The sequence below is a fragment of the Botryllus schlosseri genome, chromosome 6, assembly GCF_051294905.1.
Source record: "Botryllus schlosseri isolate E-star chromosome 6, Bs_hap1, whole genome shotgun sequence".
Lineage (NCBI taxonomy): Eukaryota > Metazoa > Chordata > Ascidiacea > Stolidobranchia > Styelidae > Botryllus > Botryllus schlosseri.
Genome location: NC_137241.1, coordinates 28,382,751 through 28,404,121, shown reverse-complemented (window position 1 = coordinate 28,404,121; position 21,371 = coordinate 28,382,751). Strand labels below are relative to the sequence as shown.

At 40.3% G+C, this 21,371-nt stretch overlaps 2 protein-coding genes across 2 annotated transcripts in view; both read left to right on the top strand.

The window, feature by feature from the left end:
* LOC145440182 (uncharacterized) overlaps positions 1–6,004 on the top strand; it is a 39,668-nt gene extending 33,664 nt beyond the window's left edge. Inside the window, exons 35-36 of the mRNA XM_080317759.1 lie at positions 3,157–3,340; positions 4,025–6,004. Of these exons, the coding sequence (XP_080173885.1) occupies positions 3,157–3,340; positions 4,025–4,202 (362 nt within the window). The 3' untranslated portion in view covers positions 4,203–6,004. The remainder of the gene's footprint in view (positions 1–3,156; positions 3,341–4,024) is intronic.
* A 125-nt stretch (positions 6,005–6,129) lies between these two features.
* On the top strand, positions 6,130–21,302 carry LOC145441980 (allene oxide synthase-lipoxygenase protein-like). The gene is made up of 14 exons (XM_080319942.1): positions 6,130–6,271; positions 6,327–6,513; positions 6,578–6,709; positions 7,566–7,823; positions 8,900–8,984; positions 9,042–9,195; positions 10,724–10,972; positions 14,803–14,989; positions 17,030–17,110; positions 17,172–17,290; positions 18,825–18,944; positions 19,245–19,379; positions 19,902–20,000; positions 20,317–21,302. Exons 1-14 carry the CDS (start codon positions 6,239–6,241, stop codon positions 20,494–20,496), a joined length of 2,019 nt encoding a protein of 672 aa, XP_080176068.1. The 5' UTR covers positions 6,130–6,238; the 3' UTR covers positions 20,497–21,302.
* Positions 21,303–21,371: the final 69 nt, after the last annotated feature.

Here is a 21,371-nt window from a genome sequence, read left to right as displayed (position 1 = left end):
GAGTAGAAGTGTAAGTAATCTATAAACAGTCACATGAGTAAAGGCTTTAAGTAGGAAAATCCTGAATATGTAGAAGTACTTCCTTACTGACCGTGATCTCCTCTGAGTATATATGTGTAGGCCTACAGTACAAGAACAATTCATTTGCAGGGCATAGCCTGGGGCTAGTGTTAACTTCGTTAATTCAATGATTATCTATTTTATGTGACCCCGCCCGCGCGGAACCTAAACCGCATAAGTCATGACCTACTTACGGTTGGTTCGATTCACACCTACCTAGGTCGCTATACTACAAGATGCCTATATACCAAATCATAGGCGCCGACTTTTATTTTTACATGGGTGGCCAGATGAAAAAAAGGAGGGGTTTAAAATTGTTTCAAATTTACCAAGCTAGCATCAATTTATTACGGTTAAGCACATGAGTAAATGCTCATAATACATGGATAGGACAATCTTCGTCGTGTTGACGACTTGACGCGCATAAGTGTGCGTAAGCTTGCCAGCGAGTCCAGCGGTTAATTAGCGATTCCTCGATCTCGCTCCAGTATCAACAATTCACCAATACGCGCGCGCGAAAAATAGAATACCCAACCTCGCTGATGACGAACAATTTCACAAATAAATACGACTGAAGTCTGCCGTGGAATCTGTTCTGTAATTGGCACCGATTTCAGGTGATTCAGGCCTGTCGTATCTTTTGATAACTCGGCATTAACACACACCTTCTGATGTTTTAGTATTGGCGCTAATCAATTACGTCCGTTCTAGTCTGTTCGTGGCCAATTGCGCAGATTCAAAGTTATTTTATTCCACGCTGTCACTCTTAAGCCAGTATGATGTAACAATCGCATAAGTAGAGATAGGCAAATCCTGCGAGGCCTGAAGCAGACCCTATAATTTAGGCCAGCGTATTTATGACGTGCGCCAGTCGTGCTGTAGACTCGATCGTTCAGGCTGGTAACGATATCAGGCCTAGCCTGATGCACCTGATAGTTCATGCCAGCGATTATATCGTGCAGGCCTGCATGAGGACGCGCTAAATCAGATAAGAGACGATAGCGCACGTCAGATGTCAATGACCCATTTTGCACACAAATGATTCTCGCTAATTTGCAGTAGGCAGCATCGATAATACGAATTAGTGAATTGACATTGCAAAAGGGCGAGATTTCTAGTTATAAATGGGAAACTCACTGGCTACGTACCTAGGGTTTTAATACCGACAACGCGCTGGTTACTTTCAGCACGGGGCCTACGTAGGTCCCGGTCAGCCAGTCGAATTTGATCGTGAAATATTGCGATTTTAATTATCCAGGTGTTATTGCAGCAAGAGCAATATGGGCGCATGCCGTAACCTTATCAATAGAAATACAAATTCTGATGGTTTGAAATTCGATCCGCGATATGGTCGCGCCCAATAGAGTCCGCCCAGCAATGAAGTTTATTGGTTCCCGCTCAAACTAATCGAATAAATTCAGAATTTGCGCCACGAGAATCTCTTGTTGCATCAATACTTAACAACGTAATTCAACGCCGTGCACTGCACAATGCGTAGTATTAATAACAAATCAAACACTGACAAGTGACATCGAGGGAATGCGAGTGCATAAAGCAGACAAGAATTAGTAGCCTAGAGATGATAGCAAACGATAAAGCGCGCATCTATCAGTAATTCCTCAACTTGCGTACATCAAAATGGGGTCCGAGTCAGACACCGCGACAATTGTTTGCTCATTATAACGACGTTTGCGCTGCATTGCTGCATTTCCCTATAAAACTTAACAAAACCTTGTTAGAGTAATGAATGTTCGCACTTAGCGCAGCAATGACTTTCAACTCGCAGGCATACACATTAGACAAACACACTGTCGTATTTCGCGCTCCAATTAAAAAGACTCACGAAACTGACTCAAAAATTATTTTTTTAACGAACATGCGCGTAAATACATTTTAATTGAGGGAAGAAGAACGTGAATTCGTTCGAAAGAGGTGACAGTGTTTCTCAGCACGCGCGCTGTCGAAATCGACGTCGTAAACGAGGTCGCTTCGATTGTATGATTGATTACTAGGGCGATTTTTTTTGACATGTCAAAAAAAGTCAAAATTAGGTCAAAATTGTAGCGTTAGGTCAAAAAATGTCAAAATTGTTTACGAAGTTGAAACTTTTTTGCAACCTGCATTTCGTTTGTATCGTAGATTTTGCACTTTCGGTGAACTTATCATTTGGCATTTTGCAGCTTGTACCCTACTTCATAGGCCTGCCGTTGTAGAAGGCTGCTCATTGGAAATCATGTTAAACATTCAAATGAAACAAATGGTGTTATGCTCAACGTACCGCAATATCCCAACTGAAGCAAGACTGCGTGGGCATTGCATGGTTCTTATATCAAGAAGCGCACAATGAAAAATTGTTATATAGACAACGTTGTCAGTATGAAGCTGTACCACTGTCACCAGCAGTGTACGCACAACTTCAGTGTTGTCATCCAACTGCTGCTGTTGAACGTTCTTTCTCCATTCTTGGAAAGCTACTTAGTAAGGACAGACACTTTCTACCCGAGAATGTAGGAAACTATCTTTCGTTGTAGTACAATTTGATTTAATTATTTCTACCATAATGCGTAATGTAACTACTGGAATTCTTCATAGGGCCAGATTTCGTTGAAATATAAGTTTTTTCATGTAAAAATTTGTCAGTTTTTGAGCCAAAAAACGTTTTTTCAGGCCAAACTACTTTGTAAGGACAGACACTTCCAACCAGAAATTAATATTAGTAGTACAATTTTAACATTATGTGGGAAAACACCTAATTTGCATACGCAAGGTCAAAATTTGGATTTTTTAGGTCAAAATCTTCCTTTTTTAAGGTCAAAAAAAATCGCCCTATTGATTACTAATCACAGATTACAATTTATTGGGTGTTTTAAGAACTATAGTTCGTCGTCGCCGACGAAGCTGCGTATTCAATTATTCGTTTACGCGATATCACGGACTAGCTAATTGACAGCACAGACGGCGGGTGTTTAAGCATTCTGTATGGGGTGGCCGCCACCCAATAATTGTGTCATGGGGTGGCTTCGCCACCCTGCCACCCCGTAACTCGGCGCCTATGTACCAAATGACAAGTGCAATAATACTGAAAAATTCGAACAGAAGAATCTACTACATCAGATGCGGAGCGAATTTATCAGCCGCCGGCGTGGCTCGTGATAACGTTGGCGATAAGTGCGATCATATTTTTTGCACTTGTGCTATGTACCACTAAGTTTTGCCTGACTTGGAAAAAGAAAAGGAAACACAGAAAGGAGAAGGAAGAAAGAAAGAAGAGACGATTAAAGTAATTTTGTGATTATTTATCGTAATCACCGGCTCAAACCGTGACAGAGCTCCATATATACTTTGTATAGCGACAAACAGATCCGGTCAAAATCATCAATAGTTTTTCTCAAATTCAAATGGAAATTCATACCCATCTTTGGTAGTAATCGGCGAGTTATTGAATGGTAGCGATTCGCCCTCCTTGGCACTCATTCTGTCAAAAAATGCCAAACCGGATATTTGAATACACCTCACGAAGCCTAAACTAGTTAAATTTTCCTCCATTTTATGATACAGGATACAAGGATAATAAATATATCTCGAGTGGCTTCAATATCAGAGGTAGCATTAGGCCATGCGTTATACGATGCGTTACGTTATACGAATAGCACTCCCATAAACTGACTCTCCTGTTCAAAATTCAACGAGCGGAAAAATATAGTTAATATGGGAATACGACTTGTAACATTAATAATGTAGCAATAGTGTGCTTGGGAGTCGACTTTTCGTCAAAATAGGCCAACGTAGTTTGTGCAAATAGAAAGAGTTTGTGTGTAATCTAAAAATAGTTCGCTTCGATCATTCAATATGAAAATGTTATTAAATTGTACACTGATATTCTGCACCTCCAAGAGTCTCTCAATGATAGTAACAATATCAACGTCTGATTCGCAGATACTATGCCTCTGGTGATACTTTGCAGGGAGATGAGGAAGTCGTGGCCGCGTTACGTGGACACAGAACAATCGGCATTCGAAGCGGATATATCTCGGAAGCTACACCTTTCTAATCATCAGCGTCGCAGCATCGCTTCTGGCGGCAGGAAAATTTCTAGCATGAAATCTAATCATGGGAGCAGAAGGTTCAAGGGGAAAACATGATGCGAATACTGTTTCGAAACATAGCGATGTCACTGCAATGCAAACTATCGGTTGAACTCGTAGTATGAATGACTCCGGGTACAGAACAATATTTCGGATTGTAACGACCTCCGCGAGTACAGTTTTAGAGAGAACCAAATGATATACTAATTAGTGTTGGATTTACCTCCTTAATGACTTATTCAAGGCTCTAAATATGACCTGCACAGCCTCCCATGATTATGGACGCGATCCAATTACCCATTTATAGTGTGTTATATCAGCGTGACGGTTTCATAATTGGTAATGCTCCATTTGCGGCGAAATTGGAGTTGCTACCAGTTTCTCATTCATCTATTTATTGCCTCGCGGCGATATATTTCAAAATAAAGTGTATTTTTCGCAATTTCCACGAGTTGGGAGTGAAATGATCACCGTATATGCAGGCTCTTGAAATTGAGCCACCAAGCATATTTACCAGTTAGTTTCGCCAAAGGAGTCAACTTGACGACCGCAGCGATCAACGCGTCTCTGCGTCGAATGAAGTAGAGGCGTGACGATACGAGGCTTCATAAAAGAGCACGTCACTAGAAATCGTGCTACCACGAAAGCACGATTGACTCTGTAATTGCAGCCGATTGTAGCGTAGTATGGAAATGGTAATGGGGCAAGAAGAATTGTGGATATGTGAGGCTATAATGGAAACTTGTTTCAGATAGTTCTGCATTCAACGAAGAAAGGATATTCGCCGGGTGTCTATAATGAATGATAGATGTAGACTTGAACCGATTCGTAAACCAGCCTATATCGGTATGAGGAACAGCGAATGTACAGTACACGCTTCAAGATATCCATCCATTTATTCCTGACAGCCCAACGGAAATCCGCTGTTTCATGCTGGTCTTATAATTAGTTTCATTTAAAGAAAATAAGGCAATGGTTGGTGGCAGGAGTTTGTATGCACTCAATCGATATTACGGACGCCCGCAAGCTTCAAACGGCCGCATTTACCAAGAAATATTAGTTACTACCAGTTCGGAAGAGTGCATGACAATACGTATCAGATTATTTTCAGATAATCAAGCCAAATAATCATATCCTAACCTACGTATGTCCTTAGTATTTTTCACTGTGCAGTTACCCTGATAACTGCCTGACGTGTGTCGATCATGCTCTCATGGATTCCTTAGAACAGGTGTCGAGGAATCTTCATTCATCACGGTGTCTCATGTTTCGGAAACATTTTGCGGCGGGCGAAATCTTTTTCATCCTCAATGTTTTATAATACTATATGCGTTACACATTCCAGAAGCCGGTAGCTTGACGTAATACCGGTGTTTCATATCAGTTATTTCAAAAGATATTCAAAATAATGATTCGATCCGGTTCAGGGGCGCATATTTTAGACCGATTCCAATCGCCCGTGATTTGAATTTTCCAAACACTACGCGAAGGGATGCTGCAGGTCCAGCATGGTAGATACAACCGTTCCAGCCAATGCAATCATTATTATTATTCTTGTCTCGTGTACCTAGGACCTATAGGTACAGTTACCATCGGTAATTCATTGTCTACAACGGCGAAGGGGTGGCGGGATAACGTCGTGATATATTCCACAGCTACAACACCAATGGGGTGTGGGTTCGAGGGCGATATGCCATAGATTACTAATACTTGTAGCTATAGTATAGCTGTACCGAGAACCTTCACAATGCCGCGGTGGCACAACCTTTGAAATCGTTTCTCGTTTTATCTATATGTAAAGAATCTGATTTCTTGTTCGATTTATATTTGAAGGATATGATTTTCTTGATTGTATTTCCCGGTAGCGATCGTGTTGGATCTCGTACCGAATTACAGAGGTAGCCCATCATCAGGTCAGTGCGTGACAGGCTTTAATCACGATGTTGGTATACGGTGCTGTCTTTGATGAGAATTATTCAGCACGATTTTTTACTAACGGTACTCATGCTTCGCTCATTATCTAATTATAGTTTCATGAAATAAGGTAGTTTGCGATGTCGCTTGCATAGGATATTTATTATCAGTATACTAGCATGGAAAAGACAACCTACAAAGTCACCATAAAGGTACGTACGCTCGGATACGTTGAGAATACATCTGTACTTAACCTTTCCTTCTAAGACCAATGGAGGTAAGCGAGAAGCTGCCACGCGGGCAAACGTATTTCTTCAGCTCGTCGGCAAAGATGGGAATGGGAGCGAATGGGAGAAATTGACTTCGATCTGGCGATGGAGATTCCGTCAGGGTTGCATTGACGATTTTGAATTGAATATAACAGATGTTGGAATGCCTGTTATGATTCGACTAAGTAAGGCGATCTGAAGTAATAGGTTTCTTAGTCTCGCAGCTAAGACGCTGATCTTCATTTTGAGAAATCGAAGACATATTTGGACGTGATGAGGTTTGGGGTTGCGACTATGTGTTAATAACATATCAAGATGACACGGAGGAATTTCCCGTTTACGACTGGATTACGGAATCGGTCGAAGCTACACCCGGAAAAGGTAAAGATTCTATGAAAGGCCGTGAAAAGGCGGTCAAGCGTGATTTATTGATTTACTGAAAAATAAGGCTGCATCATATGTCATTTTCTTCAAAGATATTTTAGCGAGGACGGGCTTAACTCTCTCACTGAATTCACTTCACATTACGGCAATTTCTAATATTGCTGTATCGCTTAAACCACGATTTCTTGTCGCGACACATTGGTGGGTCGCGAACTGTTTACAAATGGTACATTATTCTATTCAATATGTCATAGAAGGATGCTTTGATTTGATATAAAAATTGTATAGGTATAAAATAACGTGTGGTCAGAGATAAGGTGTACCTAAATTTTCGATATTTCTGGATTTTTTCAAAATATGAAATATCCTCTGAACTTCTGGCGGAACAGCGAGAGTCGGCATCTGTCTGCAGCGGGCTGCATATCTAACGAAACTGAAGCATGCGTTACTTCAGGCAAAGCGAAGGTGTCCTATCGAGCAGTGATACTAGGCCACACGCCTTGCCATATTCTTTCACAGCCTCCTATGTAAGTTTTTCATTTTTTTCGACATCTGGATCCTTTTAAGGGTAAGTTGCGTGTGAGCTTGTCTCCAATCAAGCCGATACTGGGTTCTGTTTATGTATATCACTTTTATGGGATTACTAGGAAGGTATAAATACACTCCTAAGATATATCTACCTACATAACGATTGGCGTATTTGACTCAAGAGGTGGTTCACGTTTTCCGCCATATACGGTGGAACGTTAATACTCCTTATAACATGAGAAAAATGCTTTCCACCTTGAAATTTAAGCCTCTATACGTTGTGCAATACTGCATTGCTGTATACATTGATTGATATATATTTCAGCCGTGCTTCCGCAAGATGTTGAACAGGATTTCATCACTAAGTCTCGCCAGAACGAAAGATGTAGAAGCAAGCTTCTGTATCGGTGGGACAGTAAGGACAAGATGGCAGAGCGCGATTGGACTCTACCGAGACAAATCGATGCCGACGTGTACAATGACTTGCCCACGATGTTCAAGTACGACGAGAGATTTATCGACGGAAGTAACAAGGCGAGAATCAGTGACATCCGATGGAACGCGATGATGCAAAAGGTCAAAGGTAAGTGAGTGTAATCACCCTTTCAATACTGCCAGATGCGCTCCCGTGATTCAAGTAGAATTGCTACAATTATGCGCAATATTTTGAAACACCATTCCGTGATCGCGATACCAGCGTTAAATTTCCAATTAGTTGATGAGATTCCATTTCTAAGAGTCACTCTTTCTACTCTTCCTAAGTCGAAAAGCGTAACTAATGCTGCTTGACCAGCGGCTCTTAACAACTGGGATTCACACGAACCCCGGGGGTTTGATGAGCCAGTATCAGGGATTCGCTGGAGGTCAAGACAGTAGACACCCACCCGACCCATACAGCAAACGTCGGACTGACTTGCAGTAAATATTCACATTACTTTATATCTAATGTGTGAAAATGATGTATTAATGGTTTGTTCCTTTAACAATGTTGCACAGCAGTTCAATTTGTGAAGCAGTATTAGATGTGTAATGTGGTGGAATGTTGTTCTGTGCATTTTGAATTTTGTGTTTGCCGAAGGCTTTCTGATTAGAGTAAAGGTTCGCTAAGTCAGTAAAGGTTACCACCAATGAGCTGTACCACTGGTTACCAACCTTTTTCGACTCATCGCTACCTTATCAAGCTTTACACAAATTTTTACCCCCATATTCATGGATCCGAAAAAGAGGACATTTTTTCTCACTCAACTTTGATCTCTGGTGAATTGAAAAAGGGTAATTTTTTCGAGTAGGTGCTCGGAAAACCCGTTTTCGCGTCGACTTTCCATTGAATTGACCTATTTTTCGCGTCATATGCAGAATGTGCCGTCTTCATGTGCAATTTTGACGTGGTAATCAAAATATATCTCACTGGACGGTCTAACAATTTCACTCCCATCACTCCCAGCCTCCCTTTGATATTTTCGACCCCTTGTTTCTCAAAATCGCCTACCGGTGGGCGTTATCGCCCACATTGGGAGCCACTGAGCTAGACGAATAGAACTAGAAGTTGCCGAACCAGTAGACTTCCATTCAACAAGCGCATTAAAATATTGCCATTCGCATATACGACCAGCAAAAGTATAACTGCCATGACATGACTAAAGTATCTCCCATTTTCAGGTGTCTTTTTCGGAATCAAGTCCTGTGACGATTATAATCGATTGCACGATAGATTCGCGTCAAAGTTCCTGTCTTTTCACGAAAAGTAAATACGCACATTACTGTCTATCAATCACCGAGAAAATCGAAATATACGTTATAGGTGGAAGGATGACGCGGAATTCGGTCGGCACATGCTGGACGAGAGCAGCAAATCGATTCGTCGCTGCCGCGCCTTGCCTTCTCATTGCAAAGTCAAGAATCGCCATGTTGCGAAGTTATTGGGCGGCGGTACAAGCCTCGACGAGGAGCTTGTGGTGAGACAGTCGTACTCACGATTGCAATGGTATACTTGGTATAGTCATACTGCATTTATTTGCAATTTAAAATCTGAAATTTCAATTCCCAATTATACTATACTTAGCCTCATCTATTTTAACTTGTAAATAGCAGGCCTTGGCAAAACCGAATACCGGCGTGTTTCAATTCCGAATGGACTCCAAGGCTCAAGTCGATTATTCAATTATCACTCATTACCATCCCATAAGAGTCTGGGCGATATTGAGAGTTGAAGTATGTACCTTTAAAGTTCCACATGATATAAGTATAATTTGGATTTTTCTCGACCATCACACCTATTCCATTTCACTTTGTGACAATGGTTTGGGTTGACAGCGACTTTGCATAAATGTCTACGTTTTCTGGTTGCTGCGATACGGCCGTTGAAGGTTTATATAGGCTTCCACTTTGAAAGTATTATCCAAACTATATTTATCGTGATGATATGCGTCTTAATGGAACGGGGCGTATAATTTTTGTACTCAAAATATCGTCTCTCATTATTGGGCTCGAATCCTTATCATTAATACTCGATTCGGACACGAGTATTTCAATTGTTCTGGCAAGCCATGAGAAATCAATTGAAAAACTATGCTGTCAGAGTATCCGCTGTTACAGTCCCTTGGATCTAAATTAGAAATTTGCACGAAAACTGTTGCGCCGAGCTGTATCCGAGGTTGCGTTATATGCACAACGCAAATAAACCTTTAGCAGACAGTCACGGTAGGCAGTTTTATTGGCAATCGGCCAGACCTCTCAATTCAACATGTATCGAATCGCTCTGTATATTCAAATGATTACGCTTTAAATTGATCGATCATGATAGTTTATAACCATCAATCTGCATTACTCAATGAGAACGATCCGTCAAATAGCGATATCCAGCAAATGTATTCTCAGCTGATATGATCATGATCAGTACTGAAGTATTTCTGATTTTTCATAGTATTCAAGTATGTTTCGCGTATTTACACTACTTAGACTCGAATGGTTATGGTTTAAGACTATACTTGCACTTCAAAATATAACAGGTCTTGTGCGAAACTTTTTACGTTATATATTTTGAGTTTTGTACAATGGAAATTATAGCTTAGGGAGGTGTGCATCACTACTAAGAATGAAGAGCTTCTTGGAGATACAGAACTTCAATATGCAATTAAATAGTATATTCATATTGAAATGAACTCGGATATTTTCGGTTCACATTCACCAGGGGTTATCGTCAGCAACTACAGTAGATAATTGGATTTATTATTGTATATCAACAATCGGATCACAGATGAATGAAATTTCCGTAACAACTGGTCAACATAACCCCTATATCACCGTAACTGAGCATATTTCAAGAATTGTACCTATTTGATATGCCATCAGTCATTTTGTATTAGTCTCGGAGATAAATTTTGTAATGTTCAAAGTTGCAAAATCCGATCTTTGGGTGTGAACGTACACTATTTTCGTAAGTGTGAGGAGACCGAGACCACCTCCGATACTAATGCGTTGCAGAAAGGACGCATTTACATCGTAGATCCGGGGGCTCTCACGTCTAGCGTTGCCCGAGTCAAGTACGAAGAGGAGCAGCGGCACTGTCCCGACGCGATGGCGATATTTCGTTTTTCCGACAACAAGCTGCTGCCGATCGCCATTCAGTTGAACCCGCGAGACGAGGAATCGATTTTCACCCCCGACGACGAAGAATACGACTGGATGCTGGCGAAAATGTTCTTCAAATGCGCCGAGTTCAATAATCACGAGGTAATCGTCATTGTACATTGCGTTTTGATTCTCCGTAGGGTATTTTACGTAGGCTAAGTCTTGATAGACCTTGTGACCGTGAGCTGAGCATACGCGTAGCCAGCTGTCCAAATGAGATTAGAATTACAATTACAATTACTGCATTCACAAAAAAGAATACTTGAAAGTTGAGTTAAATTGCGAATACAGTAAAATTCAAGTTCAAATCATATCACAACAGAGATCATTTTCATAAGTATTCGAATTAAACCAAGCTTGGATTGTTTCACTCCATATGGTTTTGTAGCATTTTCAGGAACACAAGGAATAAAATTACAATAAAAATTACAGCATAAAACATTCCACAAAGTAGATTAATATTAGATTGTCGACTTTCGCTCTATAATTAGTCTAATACAGTGTTCCTTTTTAGTGCTCCTCTACCGCCCGAGCTTTCATTAAAATTTCTCGTATACCGCCTCTCCGTTGGCAACGCAACTTCTTATTGTAACTGCTGGTTGCATTTAAAAAAAATCTATTATAAACAAGGCCCTTGTTTAAAGCATGTTTTTTATTGCTTTTTTAAAGCCATCACATCACGAATATTCAATTGTGGCGTCATCGTGGATTGACATTGACAATTAAAAATATAGGGTAAATATAGCTCCTTTGCCGAAATATCTGTACTATTGCTGTTGAACCGACTATTTCGTGGGTTCCGACCATCTCATATCGATGTACGTCGGCTATGTCGGGTGGTAATTGTCCGTAGGCTGATACAATATGTTTTGTGAAAGTATTTACACAATTATGGCATAATTTTACAACTTGAAAACAAAACTTTTGTTTTTTTAAAAAGCTTTGTTCAAAACACTGTTTAAAACGAAGGTATCAAACGCAAATGTTCTCGCGGGCCAATTTCCTACTTTTTGATGGCGCCGCGGGCCGCAGCACCAGTAATAGGCAGGCCGTGTTATTTTTGGCATTTCAGGAGCCAGATGCCAAAACTGCCAAAAATATAAATTTTGAAAATGCCAAAAATAAGCAATTTTTGACATATGCCCAAAATAACACGTCCTGTCTAATAGTGTATTTCGTACATGGTGTTGTGTTAACAGGACCGCGTTACAAGCGAGAAGAGCATTTGTGAAAGGCAGGTTTCCTAATCTGGGTCCAGCCTACCCATTAGGGGTGAAAGCATGGTGTCCTAAATGGTGTGGGCACAGCGAGATTGAACGGCTGACTGCATTTGGTTTACGTCATACTTTCCATTTGTCCAATGGCAATTTTGCGACCATTTTTGACCGGCTTGTCGAGACTAAATTTGATAAAACAGGTATCAATGAGAAGCTGCCGCAGTACTGATTATTAAAATATTAAATACATTCTGCTCATGGAACTGGAACTCCCAAAATCAACCACGATTTTTGCATTGTGATCGAGTTGAACGTTGTGACGCAACGAACTGTCAGGCTATTTCTGAGCTGCATAGTCTCGTTTTGCCAGACAGTCTTTTTGCGTCAATCTTCTTAAACAAGCTAACCTTCCCAGGACTCTTCCATGCGAGTTGGTAATATTAAAGCCACCTGAAGTGAAAAAATGTCCTCCGAAAATATATCGGTAGACTGAAGGAGAAATGATAGTCGGGCTACTAAATAGAATGTGTTGAGAGACAACACAGGAAACTCCTGGAAAAGGATCAGAAATTATTTTTTATTGATTATTTTATTTATTAATTATTTCCGCGATGAGATCGATGGCACTGGCGAAGTGATCTCTTTTCATGATGAATGGAAGCCGGTTCGGCCCTCCAAAGATTTTGAAGCTCTGAAAACCTTTTGTGGGTGACTGGCAACATTCTTTCCCTCAGCGGCTACTGTTGAAGCCGATATTTCCCAGATTCGCTGGGCGAGAAATGAACTTAGGAGAAACTTAGCTGACCTGAGTTTGGAAGCACTGGCACAGTGCAAACGATTTAAGTCTATTCAACAGCTGTGACAATCAGCTGTTGAGCGTGTTTGTTAGGCTTTTCTTTCTTTTTTCTGCTTATTGGCACCGATTCCGATGGATACTGCACGTTTTGTGGTTTCGTTTGATATAATTAACCAATGAAATCGTTAGGTTTTTTCTTCTCTTATTGTTTGTTGGCACTGATTATACGTGGATGCTGCACATTTTGTGGTGTCTTTTGACAAACTAGCCCAAATAAAGCGTTTTTGTGACTAATTTGAGGCTGAAACTATCTATTTAGAGGACGACGCCAAAACTGCCAAAAATATAAATCGAAAAATGCCAAAAATAAGTTTTTTTTGGCAGTTTTGGCATATGCCAAAAATAACACGGCCTGGTATAGGGTAATTCACTGTATCCAAGTAGGCCTTATTTGACGGATCCTAGCAGACTGATATTCCACACGCAACGTGAAAATGTGATTTACTAGTGTGAATTCACGCCTGTCACGAAAAAAATCACATTTTAAAATATTTGAATAAAATTGTTGCTGTATATTTAGTTGTAGACACCATGCGAGAGTACAAAAGCATCAGGACACCGTAAAAGCTGTCACCTTATAATTTTGCAGCTGGCGGACAATTGACGTGTCACAATTATAGGTAGAATATTTTACAATTTTACAAAGATTCATCTGATATCACAGCATTGGAGCAGTACAGCTTATAATCTGGGTTTCGGGCATACTTCTGATAACGAGGCTATTGATCATGTCGTGACCAAAGTTAAGTCAAATCAGCGTGATATTTGCCTTGGAATATTGGAACAGATCTATAACAAAGTGAATATAATGATTACTATTCCATAGCAATAGAAATCTCCAATCGCTGAAGAATCCATTGGTGTTCCAGCTGTGAAGCGTAGGCAAGGACTACTTTATACTCGCCACATTTAATTGGCGACAATTAAAAGGAAAAAGACACCAAGGATATGTATGTCACCTAATGGTCAGACGAAACTGTCACTTTGATTTCCACGCCCGAATGAAGATTTGTAACGTTTTATATGATAATTTTACACATATTCTTACAGACGAGAGCCTTTTAAAACAGTGAAATGTGAAACGGATGCTATACTGAGTTTTTTGGTCCTATTTATGATCCTATACGCGTATATAGTTGGATTTAAGCCACTGTCCGAAGGCGAATTTACACAATAACCATCTGGTAGCTGATCAAAATTGTGATTCAGCTGGCGACTATAAGCAACGTCCCTCTGACTAAACAAGATGCATTTCAAGAACTTCCGACTTTGCTTTTTGACTTCATAATAACTTGGTATTTATGGATGAAATTTGTTTCAAAAGATCCGGTACGCCTTGATGAGGCGAAGAAGCATTGATAGTTCTGTATAGGGATTCAATATCTATCGGTTACTGAGTGGCATGCGGTGTTTAGTAGGTTATAACGGGGTAAAAAGCCAATGGAGGTGTTTTGCCCCACCCTTGTCGCAAAACGTCAAATTAATGGACATAGATGAATGATAATAATAATTCTACATATGATAATTGATACTTGGACTTTCCAGACGATCGTGGTTGAATCTCGCGCGCAAATTCCTAAATTCAATCCGTTTCGACTAGTTTGATGGATATTATAACGCTTTCCGCTTAGGGTAGGCGCGTTGCCCCACTCTACCCTATACCTCCACCATATGTTGATGATAAAATTGATAATACCTTGCAATTATGGGTATTTTCAACAACAATACGACCTGTCGAAGACTGCAAGTCGGCAGATACGTAATAAAAAATACACAATCGACTTGGTGTAAACGACCATTGTAGCCGACAAACGCCATAAATACCACAAACAACAAAAACAACACAACTTTGATTCCAGCACGGAGCGCATTTCATGACGCACATCGTGGTCGGAACATTCGCGGTTGCTCTTTATCGCTGTCTTCCTCGCTGTCATCCGATCCACAAACTTCTACGTCCGCATCTGAACCTGGTCATGGCCGCGAACCGCAGGGGACTAGACTTTATATTTGTGACCCGCGCAGCTGAAAGGTACCGATCTCAAGGTTAGTGTGTGCAAACTATACACGGTCAAGAACCGTAGAATATTCTAGACACGAATCAATGCTCACTGCCACAAGCATTGTTGGAAAGCCTGCGGTTTGAACCAACACTTTTGTAAGAAGCTGTCTGTGGACATAATTTGTGGCATCCCAATGCTAGGGGAAGGTGGGGCAAAATGGATGTATAGGAACAATGGTACACCGTGAATATTTTTAAAACCCGGCGCCTGGTTTGCTGTCTTTGTGAGCAACTCACGGGTTCTTAATTTTGCTAACCTGCCTAAATTCCCATCACCACCTTTCGATCGTGTTGTAGGTGGGTATATCTCGGTTGTTGTGCTTGAAATTAGTACACATCTTAGTCAGAGCAGTTGTTAGTATGGCATTTCGCGCGTGGATTGCGATCGTTAAGTTTATTCGTTTTTGTTTTGCTATGAAAAAGTGGTTGGGGCAAATTGTAACAATTTGGCTGCATCACAAATGCAGGTTTGACAGAATTGGAGGACATTGAGGTTATTTTACTATTTCTTATAATCAATGTGGATCGACGAGCCGGCGGCGATCTCCGTGCAAGTTTTATTACTATTCCAAACTTCGGGAAGCAAACTGATATTGGACACCTGGTGATCCACTTTTTTCTCAGCAGTTCTGAGTTTCTTGCTAACTGATGCTGTGTTAAATTTTTTATTACTGTCCAACTTTACCACACCGCTTGTCACATTGTGCTCCACTCCTGGAGAGTGGTGAAAGACTGGCATGTCTAAATCTGCTCCTCCCGTGTCCAACGGCATATGCACATCATAAGCACTCGTATGGTATGAATATGAAAATATCGTGTTTATGTATATGGGGAGTCAGTATTAGGGCTGCCATACGTCCGGAATTTCCCGGACATGTCCTGAATTTCACTGTTCAAACTGCGTCCGGGAGGAAGTTCTAAAATATGCCTTAATGTCCGAAATTTTGAAGACGTGAAATAGGACCAATTTTTTGTAAATCTACATAAACTCTATTATTTGTTGGGCAGATTTATGTCACTGGGAATTTTTCTTCGCGCTGCGCACGATTTAGTGTCACATTCATTGATATTAATGTGTATCACCGCCCTCGAAAAAAAAATGCAATCAGAAATTAGAATAACCATCATTTACCGACATAAGTCTAATTTTAATAGCAACTATAGCGGAACGGTATATTTCGAGAGTTGGAAGGCCATGTAGATGCTTTAGTTAAAGATTGTAGCTCTGAACCTAGGGTTCGTTTGCATTTATTCTGGGGTTCGCGAAGATGTTGAACGTAATCAGCTTCCAAAATAGGCGTATGAGTAAGTCTGGGAAAAGGTGATGACCGCTCTTAAGTAATCAGCTTATCCAATTAAGAGCTGAGAGACAAAACATATTCAAAATAGAAATGGAGTCGCGACCATCAATTGTTGAATAACGCCAAATGCGCGAACTAGTGGTGCGCACCGACATTTAGGCTCATAAATAGTCTTATCCGTGTGACACGACATGACTTTACGATGTATAATTACATTCCCTGTATTTTTGAAGTCATATTCCTCCACCAGCTCTACCGCTAACTATGTTCATGTGCGTGGAGAGAGGATCAAAAGTTCATAGTAATATTTGGAAGAATCCATATTATAGACAGATTTCATTCACAAAATTTCACGACCAGGTGCATATAGAAACCAAATGTATATAGCAATCCCTCCAGAAGTTACATCGATTACCATATGGTGGGTTCAAGATCAGAGTTTATTTGGATGGGAGTGGGCTGAAAAATGTTGTTCCGGACCTGGCTACAACACACAGCCACATAAATGCACCGTCGTAACATTATAGCGGCTCCAGATGCGGGCCGTGTCTACATCTGGTCGATATGCAAAGCTTTGCTAGTGTGACGTCATGTTAACAGACAATGTGTTGTTTTGAAATCCTCTAGTGGGCGATAAAGTGTGCCCGAAATTTACCTCACCCAAATATGGTAGCCCTAGGATAGGATAAAATATACAACGATCTGTTCCTATTCCTATTCCAGTCTCGAGCGACCACATCAAAGCGATTTACGCCGATTTCACTTTCGACGACCTTAATTTTCCCGCTAAAATGGAAAGACGCGGTATGTTCTGTGACAACTTGACACTATTTCTTATCGATATTGATCTATACTCGGGCGATAGGTTTGATGGATGCTGAATCGCTGCCTCGATATCACTTCAGAGATGATGCGATGCTATACTGGAACGCGATTACAAAGTTAGCGAGCAAAATCATCGACCTCTATTATAAATCAGACGAGGTATGACAAATTCAACGCATAGAACAACTAGATAATTCTGGTTGTCCAATTAGACTAATTATTGCGAAATGTCATCAATATTAATCTTCACCATACTTCGCGACGACTCAGACCACATTTTGCCACAATGATGAAGTCGTACTGACTTTATAAACGACACCAAATGTACCAACTGAAGCAATCGCATTCTGTAATAATCTCATAAAATCAACATCTTCGGTCGCTTTGCCAACAATTCCGACGTGGAGTTGCAAGGGAGTATAAGTTTATGCCTTAACCGTCGTGGCTAGGGTTGCATTTGAAACAAAAATAAATTTAGAACAAACATGTCCAAAACAATGCCCTAATTTAAAACATGTTTTTTGTTTTTTTCATGTTTTTTAAACCATGACGTCACGATTATTCAATTATGATGTCATAGTGGATTGACATTGGCAATTGAAAATATAGCTCCTTTGACGAAATGTCTGTACTATTAATGTTGAACCGACTATTTTGAGGGTTCCAACCATATCATATCGATATACGTCAGCTGTATCGGTGGTAATTGTCCGTAGGCTCATACAACATGTTTTTAAGAAAGTATTTACGCAATTATGGCATAATTTTCACACTAAAAAAACACATTTAAAAAAGGCATTTGTTTAAAAGACCGTTTGTTTTAAATGCAACCCTACTCGAGACCAGACCGGACAATGTATACGGCGTGTGAGTATTGCTACCTTGATATTGAGCAGAGTGTAAAACGGGTTTCTATACTTGCTATCGATATTACCTCATAAAAAGTTGAACCATAGTCAACACCCCACTTGCACATATTTGGTTTTTATGATGCAATAAGCATGAAATCAAGATGGATATCGTACGCCCGCTGTATTATCTTACCTTAGACAACGACGTATTATTTATATCAATCTTAATGATTGGTTGAATATCCATCATTCGCTGGCTGCCTATACATGCAGGCTACTGTATTTCGATGTTGATGTTGTGTGATTGCGGATCAAGCTCGCAACCGATAGTCACTAAATATTCACAAACGGAAAGCTGAATATTTCGAGCTAACCTTTGTAACAAAGCGACTAAAACTTATGGGATTGGCAAGGTGAATACTTGTTTATTGATGATTTTTTAATGCTGCCAGCGTTTTGCATAGAGTGGTCCGAAGATGAGATGCAAAGAATTCAAACCACAGATGTTAAAATTACGTGAAAATTGTTATACATGAAAAAAGTTCGCAGTACAGAACCTGCAAAGGTTTGTTTGTAAGCGTGAACCTCTAAATTTTTGAGGTTCATACACAGAACGTGAACGTAAACCTCACGTTCAAACGATCCCTAATATTCACACAACATCGCCGTATTAGAATGTATGTTTACTGCAAATGTGACTGCTGCTGTCCGTCTACAGCTGCAGACTGGCTCTACGAACTCCCGGGGTTCGTTCAAACCCCGATTAAGAACCACTGATTTCGGGATAAGTTACCCAAACCCGTTCTATTGTATTGCCTCTATACTCCTCTCTTACCATTTAGGATATTCAAAACGACTTCGAATTACAAAATTGGATCAAGGAGATAGCAGTCGAAGGATTCATGTACGCCGACGGAATGAAAAGCACCTGTCCGAAAAAATTTGTGACAAAGAATGAACTTGTAAATATTTATTATTATTGATAAATAAACTAATGTTTTGGTGCTTATAACAACAAAATTGTTTGTCACCAAAAGTTAATGACTTATATTAACAAAACAACCTAATTGGTAGTTTGTAAAGATCTATAAGATATTTACCGAGCTACACGTCGTATTGATGCAACTACAAAATCGAATAGGCCTACATGTTGTAAATCGTTGGTGTCAGTAAATAAGAACAATTAGAATAGTTAATAAGAACTCGTAAATGGAAGACAATGCGAAATTGTTCCTGTTTTTATTCGTCAATTGTCATTTCAGCAACTGTTCGTTACCATGGTGATTTTCAACGCAAGCGTCTTTCACGCCGCGGCACATTTCCCTCAGTATGAAATGTACAAGTTCATCCCGAACGCTCCGGCGGGGATGAGATTGCCGATTCACAGAAAGGGAGAGGTGGGTTAGCTATTTCCTGCGAACTGCGAAATGTCAGTTTTTGGTTCCAAAAAGAACACATTATACAGGACGAGTAAAAAGTCCCGTTCTATACGCAAAGGTTGTTGAAGTATACTAATCTTTGGTTCTCAAGCAGAAGTAGAAGTACCGACCTGAATTTCTACTCGACGGCAAGAAAAAGTATACATTTCCGAATAAGCAAATAATATCGGATTGCTGTGCCTACAGTCGTTGCTGCAGATTAATGTCTGCCTCACTTTGCATTGCTACACTGCGGTGTCATTGTAAGCATCAAAACAGACATTGACATCCCTTAGCGATTGTGAAGATGTGATGATGACCTGGCATCATAAATACTCGGATTTTTCGAGACATCATTCTGTTTACACCATATTGTAAATAATGAGCTGTTTGTTATGAATTGCGCTACCACCGGTTAGGCTTGAGCTTGACTCTATCCAGTCTTATACATCGTCCCATTAAGCGATCATACTTGCAACGCAACTAATAAATATGTTTCAGGGCTCCCTGGAGAGGATTATGCAAACGCTACCGGACCTAAACATGTCGCTTACTCAGATCAGTACCTCCTACGTCGCTACTGGGCTGGACGAGGAAGAGGTAGGCGCATCATAACAAAAATAACACTGATGCGGCATTACTATGTTGCTAATGCCGCGTCATCACAGATTGTCGTTTCCATGCCACATTGGATCATTTCAAGTCATAACACTGTAGAGAATTCGAGCACCACAAAGGCGAATCCAAACATCGAATTCATCTTCATATCGTTTCAGAATACAGGCTATGTATAGTTAAGACGCAAAGATTAGTATAAAGGTTCCTCAGAAATCAATTCGTTTTCAAATCAAATCGTTATCTATGCTGAGCTCAACCCTGTGAAATTCTCATTTATAAAACCATCGTTTATACGCAGGTTCTGCTAGGACAATATCCAGTCAGATACTTTACGGAGCCAGAGACGCTGTCTATCCTCCGTGAATTTTCGGATGACATCCAACACATTGGCGATACTATCCGGCAAAGAAATGTTGATAGAGAACATCCATACGAGTACCTGCTCCCCAAAAACATCCCCGCTACAATCACCCAGTAGTCTGTTTATCTTGTCGCACATCCATAATTTCGTACAATGATTTTCCCCTTTATTATCCCGGGACACTTACGCTAATTGGCAAACCATCGATGAAAGCCACATTTTCACGAAGACACATATATACATCCAACTACACATGTAATAGCCTACGTTACTATAGATTACAGGTGCACAATATGAACTGCGCATCCACAGATTGTTCAAGGAACAAAATCATCAAAGTCTGGTTTTGATACAAAACGAAAACATGATAATAAATATTCATTGCGAATCATTCTGACTTCTGATGCTCCCTGTAGATACCAGTTCAGAAATGCGAGGCTTCACATTGAAAAGTGCACCGTATTGCTCTATCTAAACGCAACAGCGTGATACCAATTGCCTAATTGCAAATTAGTTTATAATTATTGGAAATAGAATTAGCATTTCAGAAGGACGGGGTTTCGATTTAAAACCCCAAACCTATCCTACGATCGCCACTGCCTGCACACGACGTACCACCACAATAGCCACAATCCAACAGCTGATCGGACATAATTACCTCCGACCGTTGATTTCCAAGATCTGCGTGTTATCACAAATCATACGAATCAGTTGAGTGTGTGTATTCATCTCCATTGAACCCCTGGTTAAGACAACTGATTTATTACATATGATGGCACGCATCGTTTGGATCAATAGAATATATTGAACGAATTTTCTGTATATTGTGTATGCACGACCTGGATTTCAATAATCGATTATAATTTTTCACGCAAAATTACCTTCGTTCAATTGTATCTGAAGAATAAATGTGACTTGCTGTATTTGCTATGATAAAGTGCCAATGAGTTAGGATTACATGCTCCTACCAACATTACTGGTATATCGGAATC